General features: G+C 41.2%; 1 protein-coding gene across 7 annotated transcripts in view; it reads right to left on the bottom strand.

Moving 5' to 3' along the window:
* The window catches only part of LOC140491292 (protein CASP-like), a 618172-nt gene that overhangs the window by 339586 nt on the left and 254403 nt on the right, over positions 1–24183 (bottom strand). For all 7 annotated transcript variants that reach the window (XM_072589278.1, XM_072589273.1, XM_072589277.1 and 4 more), the window contains exon 3: positions 23384–23431. In XM_072589278.1, coding sequence (XP_072445379.1) covers positions 23384–23431 — 48 coding nt within the window. The remainder of the gene's footprint in view (positions 1–23383; positions 23432–24183) is intronic.

Genomic DNA, 24183 nt, shown 5'->3' with positions numbered 1-24183 from the left:
ATCCCTGTGGAACACCACTGGTCACCAAGCTCCAGGCTGAATACTTTCCAGCTACCACCACCCTCTGTCCTCTATAGGCCAGCCTATTCTGTATCCAGACAGTCAGATTTCCCTGTACCGCATGCCTCCTTACTTTCTGAATGAGGCTACCATGGGGAACGTTATCAAACACCTTGCTAAAATCCATATACACAACATCCACTGCTCTCCCTTCATCAACATTATTTTTTCACATCCTCAAAGAATTCAATAAGGCTTGTGAGACATGACCTGCCCTTAACAAAGCCATGCTGACTATCTTTAATCAAACTATGATTTTCCAAGTAATCGCAAGTCCTGTCTCTCAAAATCCTCTCCAATAATTTGCCCACCACAGACGTAAGACTGGTCTATAATTCCCAGCATTATCCCCATTCCCTTTCTTGAACAAAGGAATAACATTTGCTACATGCCAATCATCTGGCATTACTCCAGTGGACAGTGAGGACACAAAGGTCCTTGCTAAAGGCACAGTAATCTCTTCTCTCACTTCCTGTAGTAACCTTGGGTATATCCCATCTGACCCATCCTATCTATCCTTATGTTGTCCAAAGGTTTCAGCACATCCTCCTTCTTAACATCAACCTGTCAAGCATATCAGCCTGTTTGATGTTGTCCTCACAAATGTCAAGGTCCATTTCAACAGTGAATACTGAAGCAAAGTATTCATTAAGGACCTCCCCTACCGACTATTGCTCCAGGCACAGGTTCCCTCCATTATCCCTGATCGGCCCTACCCTCACTCTGGCCAGCCTCTTGTTCCTCACTTAAGCGTAGAATGCCTTAGGATTTTCCTTAATCCTATCTGCTAAAACTTTTTCATGCCCTTTTCTAGCTCTCATAAATCCATTCTTCAGTTCCTTCCTGGCCACCTTGTAATCCTCTACAGTCCTGTCTGATCACTGCCTCCTCAACCTAAGTAAGCTTCCTTCTTCCTCTTGACTAGATATTCCACATCCCTGCACAAACTACATGAGCTTTCAAACACTTCATTCCTCTGCCAAATCACCCACTCTTCCAAGATCGTCCTGGAAACACTTGTCACCAGTACCTCATTTCCATTACACCGATAACTCACTGATCACAGATTTCATGATTATTAAAACTGAGATGACCAATACATTTGCCTCAATGCCTTCACTCCAACACACTCCTCCTTTTGCTAAACAAAGCAAGCAATCTCTCCAGCTCCCTCCTGAACTGATTTCAAATGCATCTTCTTCTCTATTTTTCCTCATATCTACTATATATATATATATATATGCACAACTCTTGTGTCACTATTAGATGTACAGATCCCTATGAAGATCAGCCATAAACTCCTGAGTTAAGACCATAAGACATAGGAGTGGAAGTAAGGCCATTCGGCCCATCGAGTCCACTCCGCCATTCAATCATGGCTGATGGGCATTTCAACTCCACTTACCCGCATTCTCCCCGTAGCCCTTAATTCCTTGTGACATCAAGAATTTATCAATTTCTGCCTTGAAGACATTTAGCGTCCCAGCCTCCACTGCACTCTGTGGCAATGAATTCCACAGGCCCACCACTCTCTGGCTGAAGAAATGTCTCCGCATTTCTGTTCTGAATTTACCCCCTCCAATTCTAAGGCTGTGTCCACCGGTCCTAGTCTCCTCACCTAACGGAAACAATTTCCTAGCGTCCACCCTCTCCAACCCGTGTATTATCTTGTAAGTTGCTATTAGATCTCCCCTTAATCTTCTAAACTCCAATGAATACAATCCCAGGATCCTCAGCCGTTCCTCATATGTTAGGCCTACCATTCCAGGGATCATCCGTGTGAATCTCCGCTGGACACGCTCCAGTGCCAGTATGTCCTTCCTGAGGTGTGGGGACCAAAACTGGACACAGTACTCCAAATGGGGCCTAACCAGAGCTTTATAAAGTCTCAGTAGCACAACGCTGCTTTTATATTCCAACTCTCTTGAGATAAATGACAACATTGCATTCGCTGTCTTAATCACAGACTCAACCTGCATGTTTACCTTTAGAGAATCCTCAACTAGCACTCCCAGATCCCTCTGTACTTTGGCTTTACGAATTTTCTCACCGTTTAGAAAGTAGTCCATGCTTCTATTCGTTTTTCCAAAGAGTTGATGGATAGCAAATGGCTCTCTTTGCATTTTGTAATTAAAAGCTGGTTCTTGGGGCTGTTGTGGCACAATGGTAATGTACCTACCTCTGAACCAGAAGACTCAGGTTCAAAATCCCAGAAGTGTGTCATAACATCTCCGATGGGTTCCTGTGACATATTGGGTAATATGCTATATAACAGTAATAAACTCTGACTCAGGAAGCCTGCACTCAAATCTCACCTTTCCAGAGCAGTGTAATAATATCTATGAACATGTCTATGATCAGAAAATATCCACAGCATATCTGAACAGGCTGATGAGAAAATATAAAAAAAAGCTGGTTGTGATGCAGTGGCAGTGTCCCTACCCCTAGGTCAAAAGGTCTGGGTTAAAGTTCCACCTGCCTCAGTTATAACAGGTTGATTTTAAGATAACATTAAAGAACTGGGTTCACATGATTGGGTGTTTTATTTCATTGGTGATTTTCAAAGAAACAAAAAAGTCCAATGTTTTCCCCCAGTGGAGAGTTGGCTTCTGCATAGTGAAACGGTCCAGAAGAGAAAGAAATAAAACCCTGCAAAGTCTTCCTCTGCCTAATTCAGCATTGGCTTGCTGTTAAACATCCTGTTGTCTTAGGCTCATTCACACTTAATTGTTAACCATTTAATATCACCAGTTGACCCTATATTAGGTGTCCTTTGTAATTTTCTGTCTTCAGGTACTATCTCCTCCTCCTCTTTCTCAAATTATCCCTGTGCTCCTTTTGAAAATAAATCTATCCTCAACCTCTCTGCTCATGAATATTTTGTACAGCTGGTTATCTCCTAAATTGAAGTCCAACCTTCCCACAGTCAGGTTTGAACCTTTCCTGTCAGATTACTGCCTCTAAAGGTACTAAAAAGTGAGTTTAACTAAAAGGCATAAATGACAACAACTGTGACTTGGACCATTGTACATTTTTTCCCTACATCCTTGCTGTAATCTTACAATTTACCATACCAACAATTTTCAACAAGTCAGCTTCCTGCTCAATATATCTGCTCCTCCCCTTGGCTTCACCCTTAATTATGAAATCAGAAACAGAGCATCTCTAATTATACTATCTTTTTTTGATGTCACACCACTGGCTCTGGATTAACACAAAAATCTATCCTTGGTTCCCTCGTTTTCCTCATCTGCTCCCAATCCACTTGGCAACATCACTCATACTCAGAAGGTCAGTTTCTACATGTACAGCCCTGACCTGTCTCACCACATTGTCTGACATAAGTCCTGGATGAGTGACACTTTTTTCTAATTAATATTTGAGTAGACTGGAGCGATTAGCTATGAGGCTTTGACACCAATTTCATTTTAGTTGCAAGATTTGTAATCAAACTGCTTACTACCACAACTCTATATTTCACCCAGAAGGCAGCTTAACAAGCTTGTGTCCTCCCATCATAAAAACCATCTACTTCATCATCACAATCATTTCCAAATGTTACATTCCCAACTTCTCCATCTCACCTGTTCACCTTGCACAATGGTGCTTCCGACAAGTCATCATTTTCTTTAACAAAGAAAACACTGTGGTTGTACAAAATATAAAAATAACAGGCTAGTGACAGCAGAGGACTTTCAACTTCCTCAACATTAACTGGCATAATCATACAGTGGAAGGTTTAAAGGAAACCATATTCTTTATAATGTATCAGGAAAGCTTTTTAAGCCAGTACAAAGAAGGTCCTATAAGAGGGAGGGCAGTCCTGGATTTCATTGTAGGTAATGAAGCTGGATAAGAGGTTGAAGTATCACTGAGGAAGCATTTGCAGATAGCAATCAGAACTTCATTAGATTCAAGATTGTTCTGGAAAAGGTCATGGATGGGCCTAAAATCCAAGTTCTCAGTTGGGGAAAAGCCAGTAAAGGTCCCTGGCCCTCCAACTTTTCCACTTTCCCTTTTGTTCCACTTCCCACTTCTCGAGTTCTGAAGAAGTCAGACTGGATTTGAAGAATCAAATCTGTTCATCTCGACAATGGCAGCCAGACCTGCTCAGTTTCTCCAGCATTCTGCTTTTGTACCACATTATTAACATACATCTCAGCCTATTTTCTGCTTGCCTTGGTCAATCCACAACCCTGAATAATACCTCAAAATTCAAATTCTTTTCCATGTCGTCATTCTCACTACTCCCAGTTTCTGTAATCCTTTCCAACCTTCCAAAAGGCAGTCAAGGAGCTTCTTCCTACACAAGTCTGAACTCTCCAAATCCCATTCTCTGGTCTTTTAAGCACCAGTGCATCCTCCCTGTCATATCATTAGCAGTCACGCCTCATGCCTTCGGCCACCTCAACTCCACAATCAAATTGTGGAGTTGCTGTTCATTTCCTCATTTTAAGGCTCTCCTTAAAATCTATTAATTTGACCAATTTTTTGGTCAGTAATATTTGGTCCCTAATATCTCATTATTTGAGTGCTGCTGTAAAGAGACATTTTGTCAATATTTTTCATCTTGACAATTTGCAAAAATAGCTGAAAAATATGTTGCTGGAAAAGCGCAGCAGGTCAGACAGCATCCAAGGAGCAGGAGAATCGACGTTTCGGGCATAAGCCCTTCTTCAGGAATTTGCAAAAATAGTAATTTTAAGGGAAAACAACATTTATACTGCCAGATTGTTGATTTGTTGAATGCTTTTTAGCAGAGTTTAAGAAATTGGTAAGCACGTTAACTGGTGCTTGCTCCATGACAATTATGATTAACAGTTAACTGCCAGACTTTGTTTGAATCTTAAACCAGGCAAGGTTGCCTGACTGGTTGAGGTACTCCCATGAGAAATGAACCAGAGAATGTCTGTCATCTATTTTGCTGAGTTTAAACAGGTGCAACATGTGTACATAGGATCCAGTTCATTGCAAGCAGCCTATGTGGCTCACAGTACATGTATGTTTGCCACGCCAAGTGCCCGATGAACAATCTTAATTGGTTGTAAGCCCAAATATTTGCACACTCAGGATTATACAGCAAAATGTTGTCCACCTGTAGAATCACATCTAATGTTGGATACTGTGTCGTGGGTTTTGAAAACATGGGCTGATTGGGTAGTTAGTACCTCGTTTCTAACTGACAGCCAAAGTGGTATGTTGTTTGATATCAACTACTGGTTTTCTGGACATATGGCCTATGTACCTGGCATCACACTGGCACTAATGCTCATATAGAATTTGTTTGTTTAATGGGCAGAATATATTCTTGGTTTGAAGAGAGAATCCCCTTAATAACGAATACTACTCATGTTGCTTCTCTATAGCTGTAGCGTGGAGCAGGCTCATCTTTTGGTCAAACTATTGAGAAACCTAATGCTAACTAATTGGTGTATTCTCCTTGGCAACGTCTCCACTGGAGATGCCTCGCCAACCAATCAAAACTCTCCAACAGTATAAATGTTGGTTTTCCTCTTAAAATTAATATTCTTGTGAATTGCCCTATTGAGTATAAGATGCAAAGCTTCAACAAAATTTATCTTTTTTTCCAGTTACAACCAAGTGATCATCTCAATGTGGTTTGGCTTCCATTTATTGGTGCTTACATGCCTATGAAATGCCTTGGGACTATTTTCTATGTTAATGCCTTTATAAAATGTTATACATTGCTCTTAAATATATTATAGTATGATAATATTCCAACTTAATACTTTAGTATTTCCAGTATAATGAAAACAATTTCTTCATGATCTCTTTTCTGTGAAAAGATGAAAATGTCAGCAATATCGTTGTGTACTGACAGCATTCCTAAATTGGAAAGGTTAACTGAGAGATTTGGCATAATGCGACTTTGAGCACATGTCAGTTCCATTAGGAGCCTAAAGCATCTTTGGTCAAGTACTGTATCAAGTGTGAGAAACAAACATCATCAGTTAGCAAGGATTTGAGGATGCTGTGCACAAGAACAGGAGCTGGATAATGGACATGGACTGGTATCACCAGAAGAATGGATAATGTGTAATCTGCCTCTCAGAGAAAATTGTATATTCCATCAATGTTACTCTGGTCAAAATATGTATTATAGTCATCTATGTACATCAGATGGGCTTGATGCCTGATACACAAACCAGGCCATCATTGCTCATGCTCATGATCTCAGTTCATATTAAACTACTCTGAGTAGTGGTCTCACAAGACGTCAGAAGAAGTGGAAGGGAAATGAAGGCTCACACCACTGTGTTATTTGGTAACACCTTCAGCAACTTTCCCCCAGTTATGTAAGAACTAGTAGGAAGACCATCCAAAAAAGAAGTGAAGTTGAATAGGAATTGTTGCACATGTATAGCTTTTCCCACTTGAAAGCGAATGAAGGCACAAAACCCATGCACAGGTAAGCAAGCAGAGTCTGCTGGGAGATCACTGGTAGCTGCGCAGGATTTCATTACTGAAATTACATGCTCATCTTCTCAAAGTTGGTCTATGCTTCAGACCTCGCCTGTTTAAGAACAAATATTGGACTGGTCATATTTACAAACAAATTCAGTATTTCTTTGGTAAACAAAAATGGATAAAAGCTTCCTTACTCACAAAGAACTGGCAGAATCTCAACTTTTCAATTAAGTCTAAATTGCTTACCAGCATTGAACCCAGTCCCAAATCTAAACTTCTTGCAATTTCTTTTCTCCATTATAAACACATTTATCAGTAATAAACTAACTAAAAACAGCCATTGCTAATTTAAAGATTCTGACTGTCTGGTTTGGGAATTGCACCGTCTCGGATATTAAGACCCTGCAACGGATAGTGAGGACAGCTGAGAAGATCATCGGGGTCTCTCTTCCCTCCATTACAGATATTTACGCCACACACAGCATCCGAAAGGCTAACAGCATTGCAGAAGACCCCACACACACCCCCATCAAACTCTTCTCCCTCCTGCCATCTAGCAGAAGATACTGGAGCATAGAGTCTCTCATGGCCAGACTGTGCAAACAGTTTCTCCCCCAGAGCCATCAGGCTCCTTAACACAGTATAATCAGACTCTTTCCCATCTGAATTTCTTTCATATCACTGCGAGAAAAATGTCCATTATTTATCATTCTTCTATTACATTGTAACTTGCGTGTTTTGCACTTTTATAAATTTTTTTGTGTACAAGTGTGTAGTTTGTGCTGTCAATGTAGCACCCTTAATCCTGGTGGAACACTGTCTTGTTTTTACTGTATCAGTTGTATATGGTAGAAATGACAAATAAAAACTCCTCTACTCTAATTTTGGTTGGCCTGGCTACATTAAGTTAACTAGTATTAGATGTATAATAAATAATACAAAGCTGAATCATGTGTCTCCTCCCTTATAGAGCAACTCTGCAATTCCCTTCTGCCCATGAACTTATCCCTAAGATATCTGGTCAAAATTGAATTTGGCTTCCTCTTCAAACATTAATTTCCGATTGTAAGTATGGTTATATCTTTTCCTGCATTTCAAATCTAACCATCTGTGGGAAAGATATGTTTTTAATTACTTTGTTGATTTTATCCATGCACTTGTGATATTCAGTTTCTCAGTCCACTTCATGAAGCATAATTTGGAACTTTAAGTTAGCATTAAGTTTAGTAATAAAGATGAAGTACAACTTTTGTTTACTAGGAGAAAGTGAGGATTGCAGATGCTGGACAGTCAGATTCGAAAAGTGTGGCGCTGGAAAACCACAGCAGGTCAGGCAGCATCTGAGGAAGGAAAATCGACATTTTGGGCATTAGTCCTGTATCAGGAATGTGGAAGGGGAAGGTGAATGAGAGGTAAACAGGAGGGTGGGAAGGAAGCTGAAAAGGCGATAGGTGGATGCAGGTTGGGGGGGGGGGGGGGGGGGGGGGGTTGGTTTAATTGTGATAGTTCAGTGGGGAGGGTGGAGCGGATATGTGGGAAGGAAGATGGACAGGTAGGACAGGCCAAAAGAGCGGTGCCAAGTTGGAGGGTAGGATCTGGGATGAGGTGGGGGGAGAGGAGATTTGGAAATTAGTGGTCGACATTGAAACCATGTGGTTGCAGGGTCCCATGGTGAAAGATGAGGTGTTCTTCCCCAGTTGTCAGGTGGCTTAGATTTGGTGGTGGAGGTGGCCCAGGACTTGCATGTCTTTGGGGGAGTGGGAGGGGGAGTTGAAGTAGTCGGCCACAAGGCAGTGGGGATGTTTGGATTATGTGCCCCAGAGATGTTCCCTGAAATGGTCCGTGAGCTGGGGTCCTGTCTTGCCGATGTAGAGGAGACCACATTGAGAGCAATAGACATAGCAGATGAGATGGGAGATGTGCAGGAAAATCTCTGCCAAATGTGAAAAGATCCTTTGGGGTCTTGGACTGAGGTGAGGGTGCATGTTTTATACCTCTTGCGGTGGCAAGGAAGGTACCGGGTGTGAAGGGTGGATTGGTGGGGGGTCGTGGACCTAACAAGAGAGTCATGGAGGGAATAGTCTCTACAGAACGCATATAGGAGTGGGGAGGGAAATATATTTCTGGTAGTAGGGGTCTGAATGTAGGTGGCAGAAATGGCAGAGGATAGTACCTATATCCAGAGATTAATGAGATTAACGCGTTTAGAGAAGATTTTCAGCTCAGGTTCAGGTTCTGGATGTAGGTTTGCTCGCTGAGTTGGAATGTTCGTTTTCAGGCATTTCATCACCATACTAGGTAACATCTTTAGTGAGCCTCCAGATGAAACACTGGTGATGTAGCCTGCTTTCTATTTATATGTTTGGGTTTCCTTGGGTTGGTGATGTCATTTCATGTGGTGATGTCATTTCATGTTTTTTTTCCTCAGTGGTGGTAAAATGGCATCCAGGTCAACGTGTTTGTTGATAGAGTTCCGGTTGGAATGCCATGCGTGTCTCTGTTTGGCTGGTCCTAGGATGGATGTGTTGTCCCAGTCAAAGTGGTGTCCTTCCTCATCCATATGTTAGGATATTCGTGAGAGAGGGTCATGTGTTTTTGTGGCTAGTTGATATTCATGTATCCAGGTGGCTAGTTTACTACCTGTTTGTCCAATGTCTTTTACAGTTCTTGTGAGGTATTTCATTAATGACATCAGTTTTGCTTGTTGTCTGTATAGGGTCTTTCAAGTTCATTAGCTGTTGTTTTAGTATGTTGGTGGGTTTATGGGCTACCATATTGCCAAGGGGTCTGAGTAGTCTGGCAGTCATTTCAGAGATGTCTTTGATGTAGGGAAGTGTGCCTAGAGTTTCTGGACGTGTTTTGTCTGCTTGTTTGGGTTTGTTGCTAAGAAATCGGCAGACTGTGTTGATTGGGTACGTGTTCTTTTTGAATACACTGGAGAGATGATTTTCCTCTGCTCTGCAGCTTCGTTAGTGGATATTGGGATGATTGCTTCTGTAGTTCAATATTTGGTCCATATGTGTTGTTTTCCTTAGACGCTGGTTTGAAGTTCCCCATTGGATGTTTGCTCTACTGTGACATCTAGGAATGGCAGTGTGTTGGTTGTTTTCCTTAATGGGGTGGAAGGTAAGGACCAGGGGTGTTCTATCTTTGTTGCAGTTGGAGGGGTGGGGTTCAAGGGTGGAGCTGCGGGAAGTGGAAGAGATGTACTGAAGATTATTGTGGGAGGGGAAATTGCAGTCCTTGAAATAGGAAGCCATCTGACATTTCCTTGACTGCAATTTTTGTTTGCTGCTGAGAAATGGCGGTGCAGCCAATATTTGGGTAACTTTAAAAAATTTAAACCCAGCAGTTCACTCTTGAATAGACAACAATCTAAACGTACATTGAAACAATAACATGCATACGTGATCATGCTTTTCAATGAATGATGAACGCAGTTCACCTTCAACGAGGAATGAATAAACCACTTCCTACATTAAAATAGTGGCTCCAAGTCAAAGTTCTATCATTGATTGCAAAGTACTTTAAACCATCTTCAAAAAAGCAACACAGACCGGCTGTTAATCATGACAGAATTCCACCATAATCCAATGGTCATCCAGCATCATTATGAAAGCCACTAGGAGTGGAGATTTTAATTGAACAACTTATTCCTGTCTCTATCCCATTTGTGCTACAGCTGATACCAGATAAGTTAGCACAGACTGAACAGTAGAATAGGAATATTTGTGGTCTGTAACCATACTAGAAGCTGGAAACAGACATCTTTTAAACTGTTTCATCAATAATTAATCATCATTTAGGCTAACTTTACCATCACAATTCTTCCTTTTGGATTTGCATCTCCACAGGGAATTTACTGGATTTAAGATTTATGCATTGCTTGGGTAATGCACTGAAAATCAAGTGCCACTGTTCCTGGAGTCATCACAACATTTAAAGGCGTTAAACAGTATGTAAAATTCTCTAGTTTACCTAACTGTTACATCTCGTTTAACAAAGCACAGACCTAAGTTTGGTACTTAACACAAAATTTCTCATTATTACAATAAATTAGTCTCCAGCTACGGGTAAACATCTACGAACCATCGGTATCCTGGTGGTGGAAATTTGAATAAAGATTCGCGCACCTTGTGTCTTTCACGGTGTCTCACACCTGCACACACAACATGGGTGCTGGGGAAAAAATAAGCACTACCGCAGTTAGAAGGTAGTGTAGGGGTAAAAAGGGAAAAAAAAAGAAAAGAAAGAAACAAAAATGTGAGGTGCTGCGGGTTACAGATGGAGAAAATCAACTGAGAAAGCCAGTTCTGCAGTTCCTGTTCACAAGGGCGGTATGGTGGCTCAATCATTAGCACTGTTGCCTCACAGCACCAGGGTCCCAGGTTCAATTCCAACCTCTGACAAACTGTCTGTGTGGAATAGAGTGATCCTGAAGTTGATGTCAATATCCCTATAGGTATCGAGACAGGTAAATAACATCGTTCAGTAGGTACATTGGATACTTTCCTTTGTGGGCGGCACGGTGGCACAGTGGTTAGCACTGCTGCCTCACAGCGCCAGAGACCCAGGTTCAATTCCTGCCTCAGGCGACTGACTGTGTGGAGTTTGCACATTCGCCCCGTGTCTGCGTGGGTTTCCTCCGGGTGCTCCGGTTTCCTCCCACAGTCCAAAAATGTGCAGGTTAGGTGAATTGACCATGCTAAATTGCCCGTAGTGTAAGGTACAGGGGAATGGGTCTGGGTGGGTGCGCTTCGGCAGGTCGGTGTGGACTTGTTGGGCCAAAGGGCCTGTTTCCATGCTGTAAGCAATCTAAAAAAAAGGGTGCAGAAATAAATCTGATGGTTCACTCATAAAAGATCTCCAACTTATCAATTAAAAATACAACTTCTGACGGTTGATCTTCTGAAAGATAAACTGATTTTCTTCAGGTATAAAGGGCCTTTTACTGCAAAGAACAAAGAGAACTTCTAAGAGGGTGGTAATCTGAAAGCTTCTCTATATTTTGTTCACAGCCCCAACATGTTCAGGTGCCTGAGAGCCAATTACAGAGTTATTGACAAACAGAAGGTATTTGTCAACTGGTTATTAATCCACAGATTAATCATTTACTTGTATCAACCAAAGACTCATCTATACACAAACCCCTCGGTTCCAGTTCGTCTGCAACTACATTGTAACAACTGCTCAAACAAGCAATTGTTTAAATGCTTCAAATGAAAAATTACTGACTTTCAAAACATGCGGCAATACTACAACAAACCCTGGTTTTAATACAGTTCTTTACTGACTTCAGTTCAAAAGTAGAAACACAGGAAAAATACAAATACATATTTTTTTTAATAGTCATAGAGATGTACAGCACAGAAACACTGATGCAAAATACTCATTTAGTTTCTTCCCTCATCTCCTACCGCTCCACACAAAGGTCGCTTGCTGATCTTTGAGGGGGCCGTATTCTCTCCCTAGTTACCCCTTTGTCCTTAATGTGTCTGTAAAAACACTTTGGATTCTCCATAGCCCCATTTGCCAAAGCTATCTCACGGCCCCTTTTTGCCCTCCTGATTTCTCTCTTAAGTATATTCCTACTGTTTTTATACTCTTCTAAGGATTTACTCGATGTATCTTGTCTATACCTGAAATATGCTTCCATCTTTTTCTTAACCAAACCTTACAATCATGATCTAAGACAAGTGAAGCTCAAGCGCATTTTTAAGCAAAACTTAGGAATGATCTCTAAAATATATAACCCAAACACCAGATAAAAGACTTAGTGGCCAGCTTAACCCCAAGGTTGGCTTTCATCCACAAATTTAGGAAGACAAAACATGGTGGGCCCCTAATGGCAGGATGATGCCAGAACAACCCAATGAATGTCACTAAACAAGAAAGTAGATGCCATTTCAAGTGGGACTCAAAATGCCAGACACTTAGAGGCTTATCCATCAAAAGTGGAAGAACTTGGAATGACTGTCAAATAAACCACTAAAATTCTGGATAACATGCTCGAGAGTGTAAAATGTGGGAACTGTTGCTTTGAAAAAAAATCATAGTCGAAAGAGACCACATCAACATTCACCTTCTACCACCCTGGTTGTTGCCTACTTCTTCAAGAATGGCTTGTTGAAAATTCATAGCAATAAAACACTATCGATTAAACTACAACAAATCAAGATGTGAGGAAAACCTGTTAGAAATCTTGGGATACATAGATCAATAGACACCTATTCTTCCCTCCCCACCCCATCCACTTTCCGTAAAGATCATTCCCTCTGCGACTCTCTTGTCTCAGGTCCACGCCCCCACTAACCCACCCTCCCCTCCTGGCACCTTCCCCTGCCAGCGCAGAAGTTGCAAATTCTGTGCCCACACCTCCCCCCACTCCTCCGTCCAAGGCCCCAAAGGAGCCTTCCACATCCATGTGGAAGTGCAGTTTTACCTGATGCGGTCTCCTCTGCATTGGGGAGGCAATACACCTACTTGCAGATCACTTCAGAGAACATTTCCAGGACATCCGCACCAACCAACCCCACCGTCCCATGGTCAAATACTTCAACTCCCCCTCCCACTCCGGCAAGGACATGCTGTCCTGGGCATCCTCCATCGCCAAACCCTAACCACCCATCTTGGGACCCTCCAATGACACGGAATCAATGTGGATTTCACCAGTTTTCCTCATTTTCCCTCCCCACCTTATTCCAGATCCAACCTTCCAACTTGGCACCATCCTCATGACCTGTCCTACCTGTCCATCTTCCTTCCCATCTATCTGCTCCACCTTCCTCTCCAACATGGCAGCATTACCCCCCTCTTCATTTACCTATCACACTCTCAGCTACCTTCTCCCCAGCCACACCACCCTCCTATTTATCTCTCCACCCCCTTGACTCAGAAGCTTCATTCCTGATTAAGGGCTTTTGCCCAAAACGTCGATTCTCCTGTTCCATGGATGCTGCCTGACCTGCTGTGCTTTTTCAGCACCACATTTTCAACTGCCTCAGAGTTGTGTCATGACATGTCTGAACAGGTTGAATAAAATATCTACATTGTATTAGGGCTGTTGTGACACAATGGTAATGACCCTATCTCTGGATCAAGTGCATGAGCTCAAGTCCCACTGGCTTTAGAGGTACATAACAACATCTCTGAACAGAAAAATTAGAAGATATCCAAATCGTTTTTCTTTAAAATGAATCTAATTTTTATTTAAATTAATAACCACAGACTGTTCCATCATCTCTCAAGGGATCCTGTTCAAAAGACTGATAATTTCCTCAATGATATGGTGCCAAAGATTAGCTTTCTCATGCACCTCTGAGTGCCTGCTCTGCCCATTGCTTCTATGGTTCTGGACGAGGTAATACAGCTCATCATGACCCATATTATCTACTCCTCCTAGATCTGCAACCTTACTCGCATTATGTCTAAATGCCAACATTACACATCCAGTCCTCTCAATCATGAGCACTGAGGATATACAACTGGACTTCCAAAAGTCATGTTCACCACTGCAGTCCAGAAAAGGGCAGATTGCTTAAAATCCCTGAAGATTAAATATTTCGTTCCCTTCAACACTCTCACAGATCTCTTCAACCTCCCAACACTCCACAGATTTTCCAAACACATGGTTTATAGGCTTCGAAATTAGGTCACAGTGGGGGGAGCAAGGATTGAAGAGTGCTGATATAGCATCACAGAGTAAAGACACAGGAAAGCTGTCAGTCCATCATATTTGTGCCAGACTCTTGTTAGTTATCCACGTAATCCCACTTCCCTACTCTTCCCCATTGCAATGCAATCCTTTACATTCATGGATTTATCCAATTCTCTTTTGAATGTTCTGATTGCAAGTGCTTCAACCATCCTTTCAGGCAGTACATTCCAGATCAAAACTACTTGGTGCGTAAAAATGAAGGTTCCTCCTGTTTCTCTAGTTCTTTTACCGACTGCAGCTATGTTCTCTGGTTACTCAATCTTCTCCGACTTGACCAGTCATTTTAAAAACTGCAACAATTAGTACTATCATAATTCACTGGGGTTATGCACTGGCAATCAAGTCCCACTGTTCCCAAGAGTTGTCACAGATATGAAAAGACTTAGCAAAATTCTCCAAAGTCCCCAATTTACCTGACTGATAAATGCAGGTTAAAAGAAAATACTCAACAGATTTCTGCATGTAGTCAGAAAATAACTGCTTATTGCAAACAGATTGATTTAAGCAATGGCAGAAAAGAAACACAAAGGGATGACTTAACACTTTACATTCCTGTACACATACAAACTTATAAGGAGACAAGATAAGGGAAAGAAACAAGAAAAGTCGGTGAAACACAATTCTGGCACCAGTCCAGATTACAAACAGCAATTTTTCCTCAATTCCCTTTGAGTCCTTGATTTGGTTCTGGATATACAAATTCTCAATCTTACATTCAGTGGTTGAGGATGCAGCCCTTCATTGTCTCTGAAGATGGATTATCCATTTTTCCTTCCAAGAAGGGAATTTACAGAGAAAACAGAGGGAAGCAGCTGCTCAGAATTTTCTTTTGATTCGCCGCACACTGAGGGGACAGTGAGAGAAATAAATCCTCTTTCATAGACTGGATGTTTCAGCTGTATTGTCCAAACACAAAGCTGTAGTCACTTGCCCAGGAATGAATCAAGAAGCCATTTCAACACTTAATCCTCCTGACTACACACAACTGGTTTTGGTTGACAAAACAATCGACCATCAGTCACTGGGCAAAGTCGCTCCTTGAACCACACTCGTGCTGAGGTGTGCAGCATCTTCCCTACAGTTCAAAGAAGACAACTTTGCAGATAGAACATACAATGTGTTCAGGTAACGTTTTTAAAAAAAAACAGCAACATATTCTTCCACAATTTTTCATTTAAAACATGGGAAGATACTGTTTTAAAGTCCACAATCCAAAATAAAAGAGGTTTTTACAAAACATGCATTCTCAAGCTGTCTGTTCCTGCACCTCTTTTAAAATCGTAACATCTAGCTTATAATGCTTCACTTCATTAATACTGCCAAATTTATCACTTTACGGTTCTGTCCATTAAATTTCATTGTTGAAGTGAACAGCTGTCTGTGTCCTGCTGAAATCTATTACCTTACTAACTGTTCATTACATTCACATGTTAAATCATCTGCATGCTCTACAATACGCATCATAAAGAACAGTGGGTCCTAATAGTGACTTACTTCCTATCTGAAAAATAATCCCCATCATTACTGCTGTTTTCTCTCTCTTAGCCAATTGAGTACCCATGCTGCCACTATATCTCTTTAATCCCGCATGCTTTAATTTCTCTAAGAAATCTGAAGTATAATAATGATAGAGAGTATGTTGTCAATATCTTCTCAGATTCCAAGCAGTGCATCTATATCAAATTGCATACAGGTGAAGCCCTATTATTAAGCATCAGTAATGCAAAAAGAGCACTTTCTTAAGGATAAACACTGAAAAATTACACAATAAATCTCAAAGAGGGAACATGTCAAATTGAAGCTCCAAGGACAGTCATGTGCCATCTGCAGCCCCATCTAGGGTAATAGTTACTGCTTGTATGAAACTCCTGACACTGCACACCAAAGGTCACAAAATCAGGTTAACCATAAATTCAAATAGCAAATAAAAGTTTCTTTCATACCTTTGACAGATTCTTAGAAGAGGAAAGCAGCAATTCAAATTGAATTATTCACTCCACATAAACAATAACTAACTGAATAACAAATTATTCTACTTCTTTCAAGCATGAGAAGTTCATCTGCCAAACAAATACTGTCATGCACAGGGAACAGTATAATCGTGGTTATTATTCTGGAGTTGTGATCTAAAGATATTAATTAATGATCCAGAGAAATATGTCAATCACAAATGGGAAATATAAACTCAGTCAGTAAACTAAATCTAGAATTCAAAAGCAGTGTCACAGGCATGTCCTCAAGAGTAGTTCCTAAATTGAAAGTTTTCTATAGTTTCTTGATAACTCCTTTCTAGACTTTCTTGTTTTATGTTTCAACAAGAAAAAAAGTTAGTTTAGTGCTGCTAAATGTTACTTACAGCCGTCAGGGTGTAAGTCATGATGGAGCTTGGAACAGTAGGAGGAGAAGGACCAAGAGGAGCAATTACACTGAACTGATCATGGCAGATAGCAGCAAGTAGCGTCACCATTGCCTCTCAACATGACCAACAGCTTAATGTGAGCAGGAACAAGGGACATCTCAAGCAGGCAGCCTGGAGCCTGATAAGAATGGTTTCAGAACTCAGATAGAATTAGAATCCATACTCAGAGAGTCAAGCATGGGGTTAGGCCATATATCAAAAGGTATGCAAAAAGGCAGCCTCAAGTCACACAGCAGGAGAGGCTTTGACAAAATAGTGCCAAGCACGTAGATGATCATAAAATTAATTTGGCAATGCTCAACATGTTTCCTGACCCCAATAATCTTAAACACAAGTCTGTGCAACTCACAAGGAAATCACAAAGTCATGCTCTGGTCTCCCAATACGGAAAAGTGAATGTGTTTTAAGATCAGATGAGGACATTGATGCCCACTCTCTACTCAATTCTCAGAACATCATGTATATTCACATTCAGCAAGTTACTTACTATCAACTAGCAAACTGTATTTCCTGACAAAAAAAAATTAATTTTAGAAATTCTTTTTATACCACAGTGCTCCACTTGATCTCAAACACTGCTTCAATCCAATTACGTGATCAACAATCTACAAAATTGATTCCTCCACAGCAACCATTAATACTGCAATCAGCGAACAAGAACAATGATTTACCATGAAATCGTCTAATCTCCCCATGAAAAATAACATTTCCCCACCACCAATTAGGCCCTCCAGCCACTGATCTAAACAAGAGCTACCAAAAAGGAATCACTCAGAGGTGTAAACATGCTTATGTCCATTACAGTTGTGGGTTTGTAAACTGGAATTCAATATTAAACTGCTCTGAAACTAGGCCTGCTAGAGACAAAAGGATTTTGTTCAAGTCTGAAAAATTGTTTCAGATATAGAACATAGAACAATACAGCGCAGTACAGGCCCTTTGGCCCTCGATGTTGCGCCGATCCAAGCCCACCTAACCTACACTAGCCCATTATCATCCTGATGAAGGGCTTTTGCCCGAAACGTTGATTTCGCTGCTCGTTGGATGCTGCCTGAACTGCTGTGCTCTTCCAGCACCACTAATCCAGCACTATCATCCATATGCCTATCCAATGCCCGTTTAAATGCCCATAAAGAGGGAGAGTCCACTACTGCTACTGGCAGGGCATTCCATGAACTCACGACTCGCTGAGTAAAGAATCTACCCCTAACATCTGTCCTATATCTACCACTATGCCCCCTCGTAATAGCTGACTCCATACGTGGAAAAAGATTCTCATGGTCAACCCTATCTAAACCCCTAATCATCTTGTACACCTCTATCAAGTCACCCCTAAACCTTCTTTTCTCCAATGAAAACAACCCCAAGTGCCTCAGCCTTTCCTCATAGGATCTTCCTACCATACCAGGCAACATCCTGGTAAACTTCCTCTGCACCCGTTCCAGTGCCTCCACATCCTTCCTATAGTATGGCGACCAAAACTGCACACTATATTCCAGATGCGGCCGCACCAGAGTCTTTTACAACTGCAGCATGACCTCAGGACTCCGGAACTCAATTCCTCTACCAATAAAAGCCAGTACGCCATATGCCTTCTTCACTGCACTATTAACCTGGGTGGCAACTTTCAGAGATCTGTGTACATGGACACCAAGATCCCTCTGCTCTTCCACACTACCAAGTATCCGACCATTAGCCCAGTACCCCATCTTTTTGTTACTCTTACCAAAGTGAATCACCTCACACTTAGCTACATTGAATTCCATTTGCCACCTTTCTGCCCAGCTCTGCAGCTTCTCTATATCCCGCTGTAACCTGCCACATCCTTCCTCACTGTCTACAACTCCTCCGACTTTCGTATCATCCGCAAACTTGCTCACCCAACCTTCTAACCCTTCCTCCAGGTCATTTATAAAAATGACAAACAGCAATGGTCCCAAAACAGATCCTTGCGGAACACCGCTAGTGACGGCACTCCAAGATGAACCTTTACCATCAACTACTACCCTCTCTCTTCTTCCAGCCAGCCAATTCCTAATCCAAACCTCCAACTCACCCTCAATGCCATATCTCTGTATTTTCTGCAGTAGCCTACCATGGGGGACCTTATCAAACGCCTTACTAAAATCCATACATACCACATCTACCGCTTTCCCCTCATCTACCTCCTTCGTCACCTTCTCAAAGAATTCAATAAGGTTTGTGAGGCACGACCTGCCCTTCACAAAACCATGCTGACTATCCTTGATCACATTATTCTTATCCAGATGTGCATAAATCCTATCCCTTACAATTCTCTCTAAGACTTTGCCCACAACAGAAGTGAGACTCGCTGGCCTATAGTTACTAGGATTATCCCTACTCCCCTTCTTGAACAAGGGAACCACATTTGCTAGCCTCCAGTCCTCTGGCACTACTCCTGTAGACAAAGAGGACACAAAAATCAAGGCCAATGGCTCTGCAATCTCCTCCCTTGCTTCCCAGAGAATCCTAAGATAAATGCCATCAGGCCCAGGGGACTTATCTATTTTCACCCTTGCCAGAATTTCCAACACCTCTTCTCTACATATCTCAAAGCCATCCATTCTACTTATTCGTGCCTCAGTATTCATATCAACAACAATGTCCTGTTCCTGAGTGAATACTGACGAAAAGTATTCATTCAGCGCCTCCCCAATCTCTTCAGCCTCCACACGCAACTTCCCATTACTATCCTTGATTGGACCTATTCCTACCCTAGTCATTCTTTTATTCCTAACATACCTATAGAAAGCCTTAGGGTTTTCCCTAATCCTACCAACTAAGGACTTTTCATGTCCCCTCCTTGCTGCTCTTAGCTCTCTCTTCAAGTCCTTCCGGGCTACCTTATAACTCTCAATCGCCCCTATTGAACCTTCACGCCTCATCTTTACAAAGGCCGCCCTCTTCCATTTAACAAGGGATTCCAATTCCTTATTAAACCACGGCTCCCTCACACGACCCTTTCCTCCCTGCCTGACAGGTACATACTTATCAAGGACACTCAACAGTTGCTCCTTGAACAAGTTCCACATATCAATTACGCTCTTGCCTTGGAATCTACTTTTCCAATCCACACATCCTAAGTCATGCCTCAACGCATCATAATTTCCCTGCCCCCAGCTATAACTCTTGCCCTGTAGTACACACTTATCCCTCTCCATCACTAGAGTAAAAATCACCGAATTGTGGTCACTGTCCCCAAAGTGCTCACCTACCTCTAGTTCTAATACCTGGCCTGGTTCGTTACCCAGAACCAAATCCAGTATGGCCTCACCTCTTGTTGGCTTATCTACATATTGTGTCAGGAAACTCTCCTGCACACATTGCACAAACACTGACCCATCTAACGAACTTGAGCTATAGCTTTCCCAATCAATATCTGGAAAGTTAAAGACCCCCATAACAACCACCCTATTACTGTCACTCTTCTCCTGAATCATCTTCGCAATCCTTTCTTCAACGATTCTAGGACTATTAGGAGGCCTGCAGAAAACTGCTAACAGGGTGACCTCACCTTTCCTATTCCTAACCTCAGCCCAAACTACCTCAGATGGCGAGTCTTCATCCATTGTCCTTTCCACCGCTGTAATACTATCTTTGACAAGCAATGCCACACCTCCCCCTCTTTTACCCCCACCTCTGACCCTACTAAAACATTTAAACCCTGGAATCTGCAACAGCCAATCCTGTCCCTGTTCTACCCATGTCTCCGTAATAGCCACAACATCGAAATCCCAGGTACCAACCCACGCTGCAAGTTCACCTACCTTATTTCGTATACTTCTTGCATTTAAGTATACACACTTCAAGCCAATTTCCTGTTTACAGGCATCCTCCTTTGAGATTGATGCCATGTTCCTAACCTCCCTACACTCCAGGTCCTGCACCCTAAAGCTACAGTCTAGGTTCCGATGCCCCGGCAGAGTTAGTTCAAACCCCCTCCCCCCCAAGAGCACTAGCAAACCTCCCCCCAAGGATACTGGTGCCCTTCAGGTTCAGATGAAGACCATCCTGTTTACAGAGGTCCCACCTTCCCCAGAAAGAACCCCAGTTATCCAGATACCGGAATCCCTCCCTCCTGCACCATCCCTGTAGCCACGCATTTAACTGTTCTCTCTCCCTATTCCTTGACTCTCTATCACGTGGCACGGGTAACAAAACAGAAACTCTGTTCGTTCTAACTCTGAGCTTCCAACCTAGCTCCCTGAAAGCCTGCCGAACATCCTCAGCCCTCCTCCTACCTATGTCGTTGGTGCCAATGTGGACCACGACTTCGGGCTGCTCCCCCTCCCACTTAAGGACTCGTTGTTTATATAGCAGTAATTGCTGAAGGACACAGACTGCATGGAAATTTCAACCAGAACAATATGGAATATGAAAAGCGTTATAAAGAACAAAAGGAATTTTGATAATATTTATTAACTTTATTTCAAATTAAAGCAACTATGTAAGAAACTTGCATTAAAAATGCTTGAACATTTGAAGGTTTATTAAGAAATAAATTTGTATCTGCTTCCCGCATGTACAATTATCAGAAGAAATGCATCACAACTTGTTCGATTTAAATAATATTCAAGGAATTTTCATGCATTTTCAAACCTACAGTATCCAAAAATCACATTCAGGTTTAAACATAAAAATATAACCCATTCATGTGCAAAGAAATCCAGTGTTTTTCTTATTTGGATATATGACTGATCCTCCACAGTGACCTATAAGCAAGCAGAACTCAAAAAAAATAACCTAAACATAAATAAACCTAGATGAAACATAGTGCTAAAACTGACGTGGAAAGAAAATCCTCCTGTTGAAAGGATATTAGAGATTGCTACCAGATACAAAACAGCCAAGCATGGGTTTTGTCATAAAATGCCACATAGAAGTGTTTTCCACCAAACAATATCTCACAATGTGATCTACACAGCGTTATAAAGTCATACAGCACGAAAACAGACTCTTCGGTTCAACCAGTCCATGCTAAACAAAATCCCAAACTAAACTAGTCTCACCTGCCTGATCCTGGCCCATATCCCTCCAAACCTTTCCAATTTATGTATCTATGCGAATGTTTTTTAAATGTTGTAATTGTATCTGCATCCACCACTTTCTCAAGAAGTTCATCCAACATGCAAACCATCTTCTGTAAAAAGGATTTCCCCCATACCTTTTTTAAAGCTCTCCTTTCACCTTAAAAATGTGCCCCCTATCTTGAAATCCCACATCCTAGGGAAAAGACAACTACTATTAACTCTTATCTATACTTCTCATTATTTTATAAACTTCTAAGAGATCGCCTCTCAATCTTCTACACTCCAGTGGGAAAAAAAATCCCAGCCTATTCATCCTTTCTTTATTACTCAATTCCCAGCAACATCCTGGTAAATCTCTTCTGAACCCTCTCCTGCTTAATAATAAATAGAGTTCCATATATATCAAAAGAATTTTGTACAATTGAAACTTAAGCGTATTTACAAACGTTGACATCTTGCAAGGTTCTATGAAAGAAATTTAAAAACCATAAAATCATAAGGAATAGAAACAAGCAGAGCAGGCCATTCAACCATTCTCGCCTGCTTCACCATTCATGATAATCATTGCAAATTTATTCCCTCAGCAATATCTTCTCACACTATTGGAATACCTCTTGATTGCGTCAGTATCTAAAGTTCTGTGGATCTCTGATTTGAATTGACTCAATAACTAAGCACACTACAGTAGAGAAGCCCTACTCAGGGAAACATCAACTTCCAACTCCATTAAGAATGTTATAGTTCTACAAGATCACCTTTCATTCTTCTGAACTAGAGGGAAATTACAGTAAGCCTACTTAATATTGCCTGGAAAATCCCTCACCCTAATAATCAACCTACTGATGTCTGCTGCGCATCTTCCAATATCCTTCCTTATGGAAGGAGAACAAAACGGAAACAATACACTACATGGTATCACGAAAGCTCTCTATAAATTGCAGCAAGACTTCAATATTCTGATACATAAATCCATCTGGGGCAATGAAGAACATGCCATTTTCTTTCCTAATTGCATGCTGCAATAGCACATTGATTTTCTGTGATTCATTTACAACAGCAACAAGAATCCTCCGATTTCCAAGCTTGTAAAATATTCTGATTTTCTAATATTTCTACCAAATGGATAACTTCACATTCCTCCACATTATATTAATTTGCTACGTTCTTTCACATTCACTTAATCCATCTAAATTCTTTTAGTCTTGTTGCATGCTCCCCACAACGTGCTTTCCCTCCTAACATCAAATCATCAGCTAACTTAGAAATACCAAAGCAAGTACAAGCAGCTCTGACTGAGTACCAAATTATAAATAAACACAAAGATAATTTTAATTATCAAAAATCATGACAGAATAAACTTTAATAACAGGTATTACAACTTACATAAATGTGTCTGAATATCTACTGCTAAAGCTGTAACTTGCAGGATACAGACAAAATACTGAAAAGTGGGATTAGGTACAGTGGTTCATTTCTCGCAAGCACAGTCAGAATAGGCCAAACGGATTTGTTCTGCATGTAAGCATTCTGTACTTATTAATATACTCCATATATAATTTAATAATGGACCATGAATGAAGTGGTGAAATTTAATGGCTTATACGGTTGGAAATTTTCTTTTTAATTGATATCCTATAAACACCAATAAAAGTTGTCTCTTTAAACTATTACCTTGTTTGGTCTTACAAAGTGTGAAATGAGACTCACCTCTGCCTGGAAACTCTTCAGTAATGGTGCCACCAATTTCCTTAAATCCTGTAGTTAGAGAGGAAGAGTGCAGGAGTAGGGGAAGTGGTGATGGATCAGGATGGTAGGAAATATAAAAAAACAATTAATGAGCAAACAGTACTTTAATACACAATCTGCTATATCATTTCCCTTATTCACCTTGTATTATATCATCTCATATTGATTTATTAAGCAATATACTTTCTGAAATGATAATAACACGAAATGCATTCGGTGTAATTGTCAATTGACAGATATAAACAATTTAAAACAATTAGGATTAAATATCGGCACAACACCGTGAGCCAAAGGGCCTGTTCTGCGCTGTACTTTTCTATGTTCTATGTTCTTCTAATACAAGTGAGCTCGCACGACTCTAGATTATGTCCCCAGGCAGCAGATAAGAGCAAATTGTGGGAGAAACCGGATCGTATCCAGGTTTGAGTTACTTTGCGACAGAAAGGTTGAAATAGACTCTGCTATTTACAAGCTGGAGATCTTTAGCCCCTGTCCCATTCACATATGCAAGCTGTTTAGTTACTCAGACTCCAATCACAGAGTTGTCAGATTGCTTACCTCGGCCATCCACGCTGGTCACAACTGCATGGAACAATCAGCAACCTGCTACTGGCTAAATCTCATTCTGCACACACATCCTAGTGCCCTGTTGTTTTATCTCTCACTGCCTGCACACCAAGTGACTATGTTAAATTGTCCCTTAGGGTCCAGAGATGTGCAGCTAGGTTGGTGAGCCACAGTAACTGTGCGGTTACAGGGAT

Source organism: Chiloscyllium punctatum, chromosome 19 (genome assembly GCF_047496795.1).
Source record: "Chiloscyllium punctatum isolate Juve2018m chromosome 19, sChiPun1.3, whole genome shotgun sequence".
NCBI classification, from domain to species: Eukaryota; Metazoa; Chordata; class Chondrichthyes; order Orectolobiformes; family Hemiscylliidae; genus Chiloscyllium; species Chiloscyllium punctatum.
The sequence above is the reverse complement of the archived record's forward strand: the minus strand, read 5'-3'. Positions and strand labels throughout refer to the sequence as shown.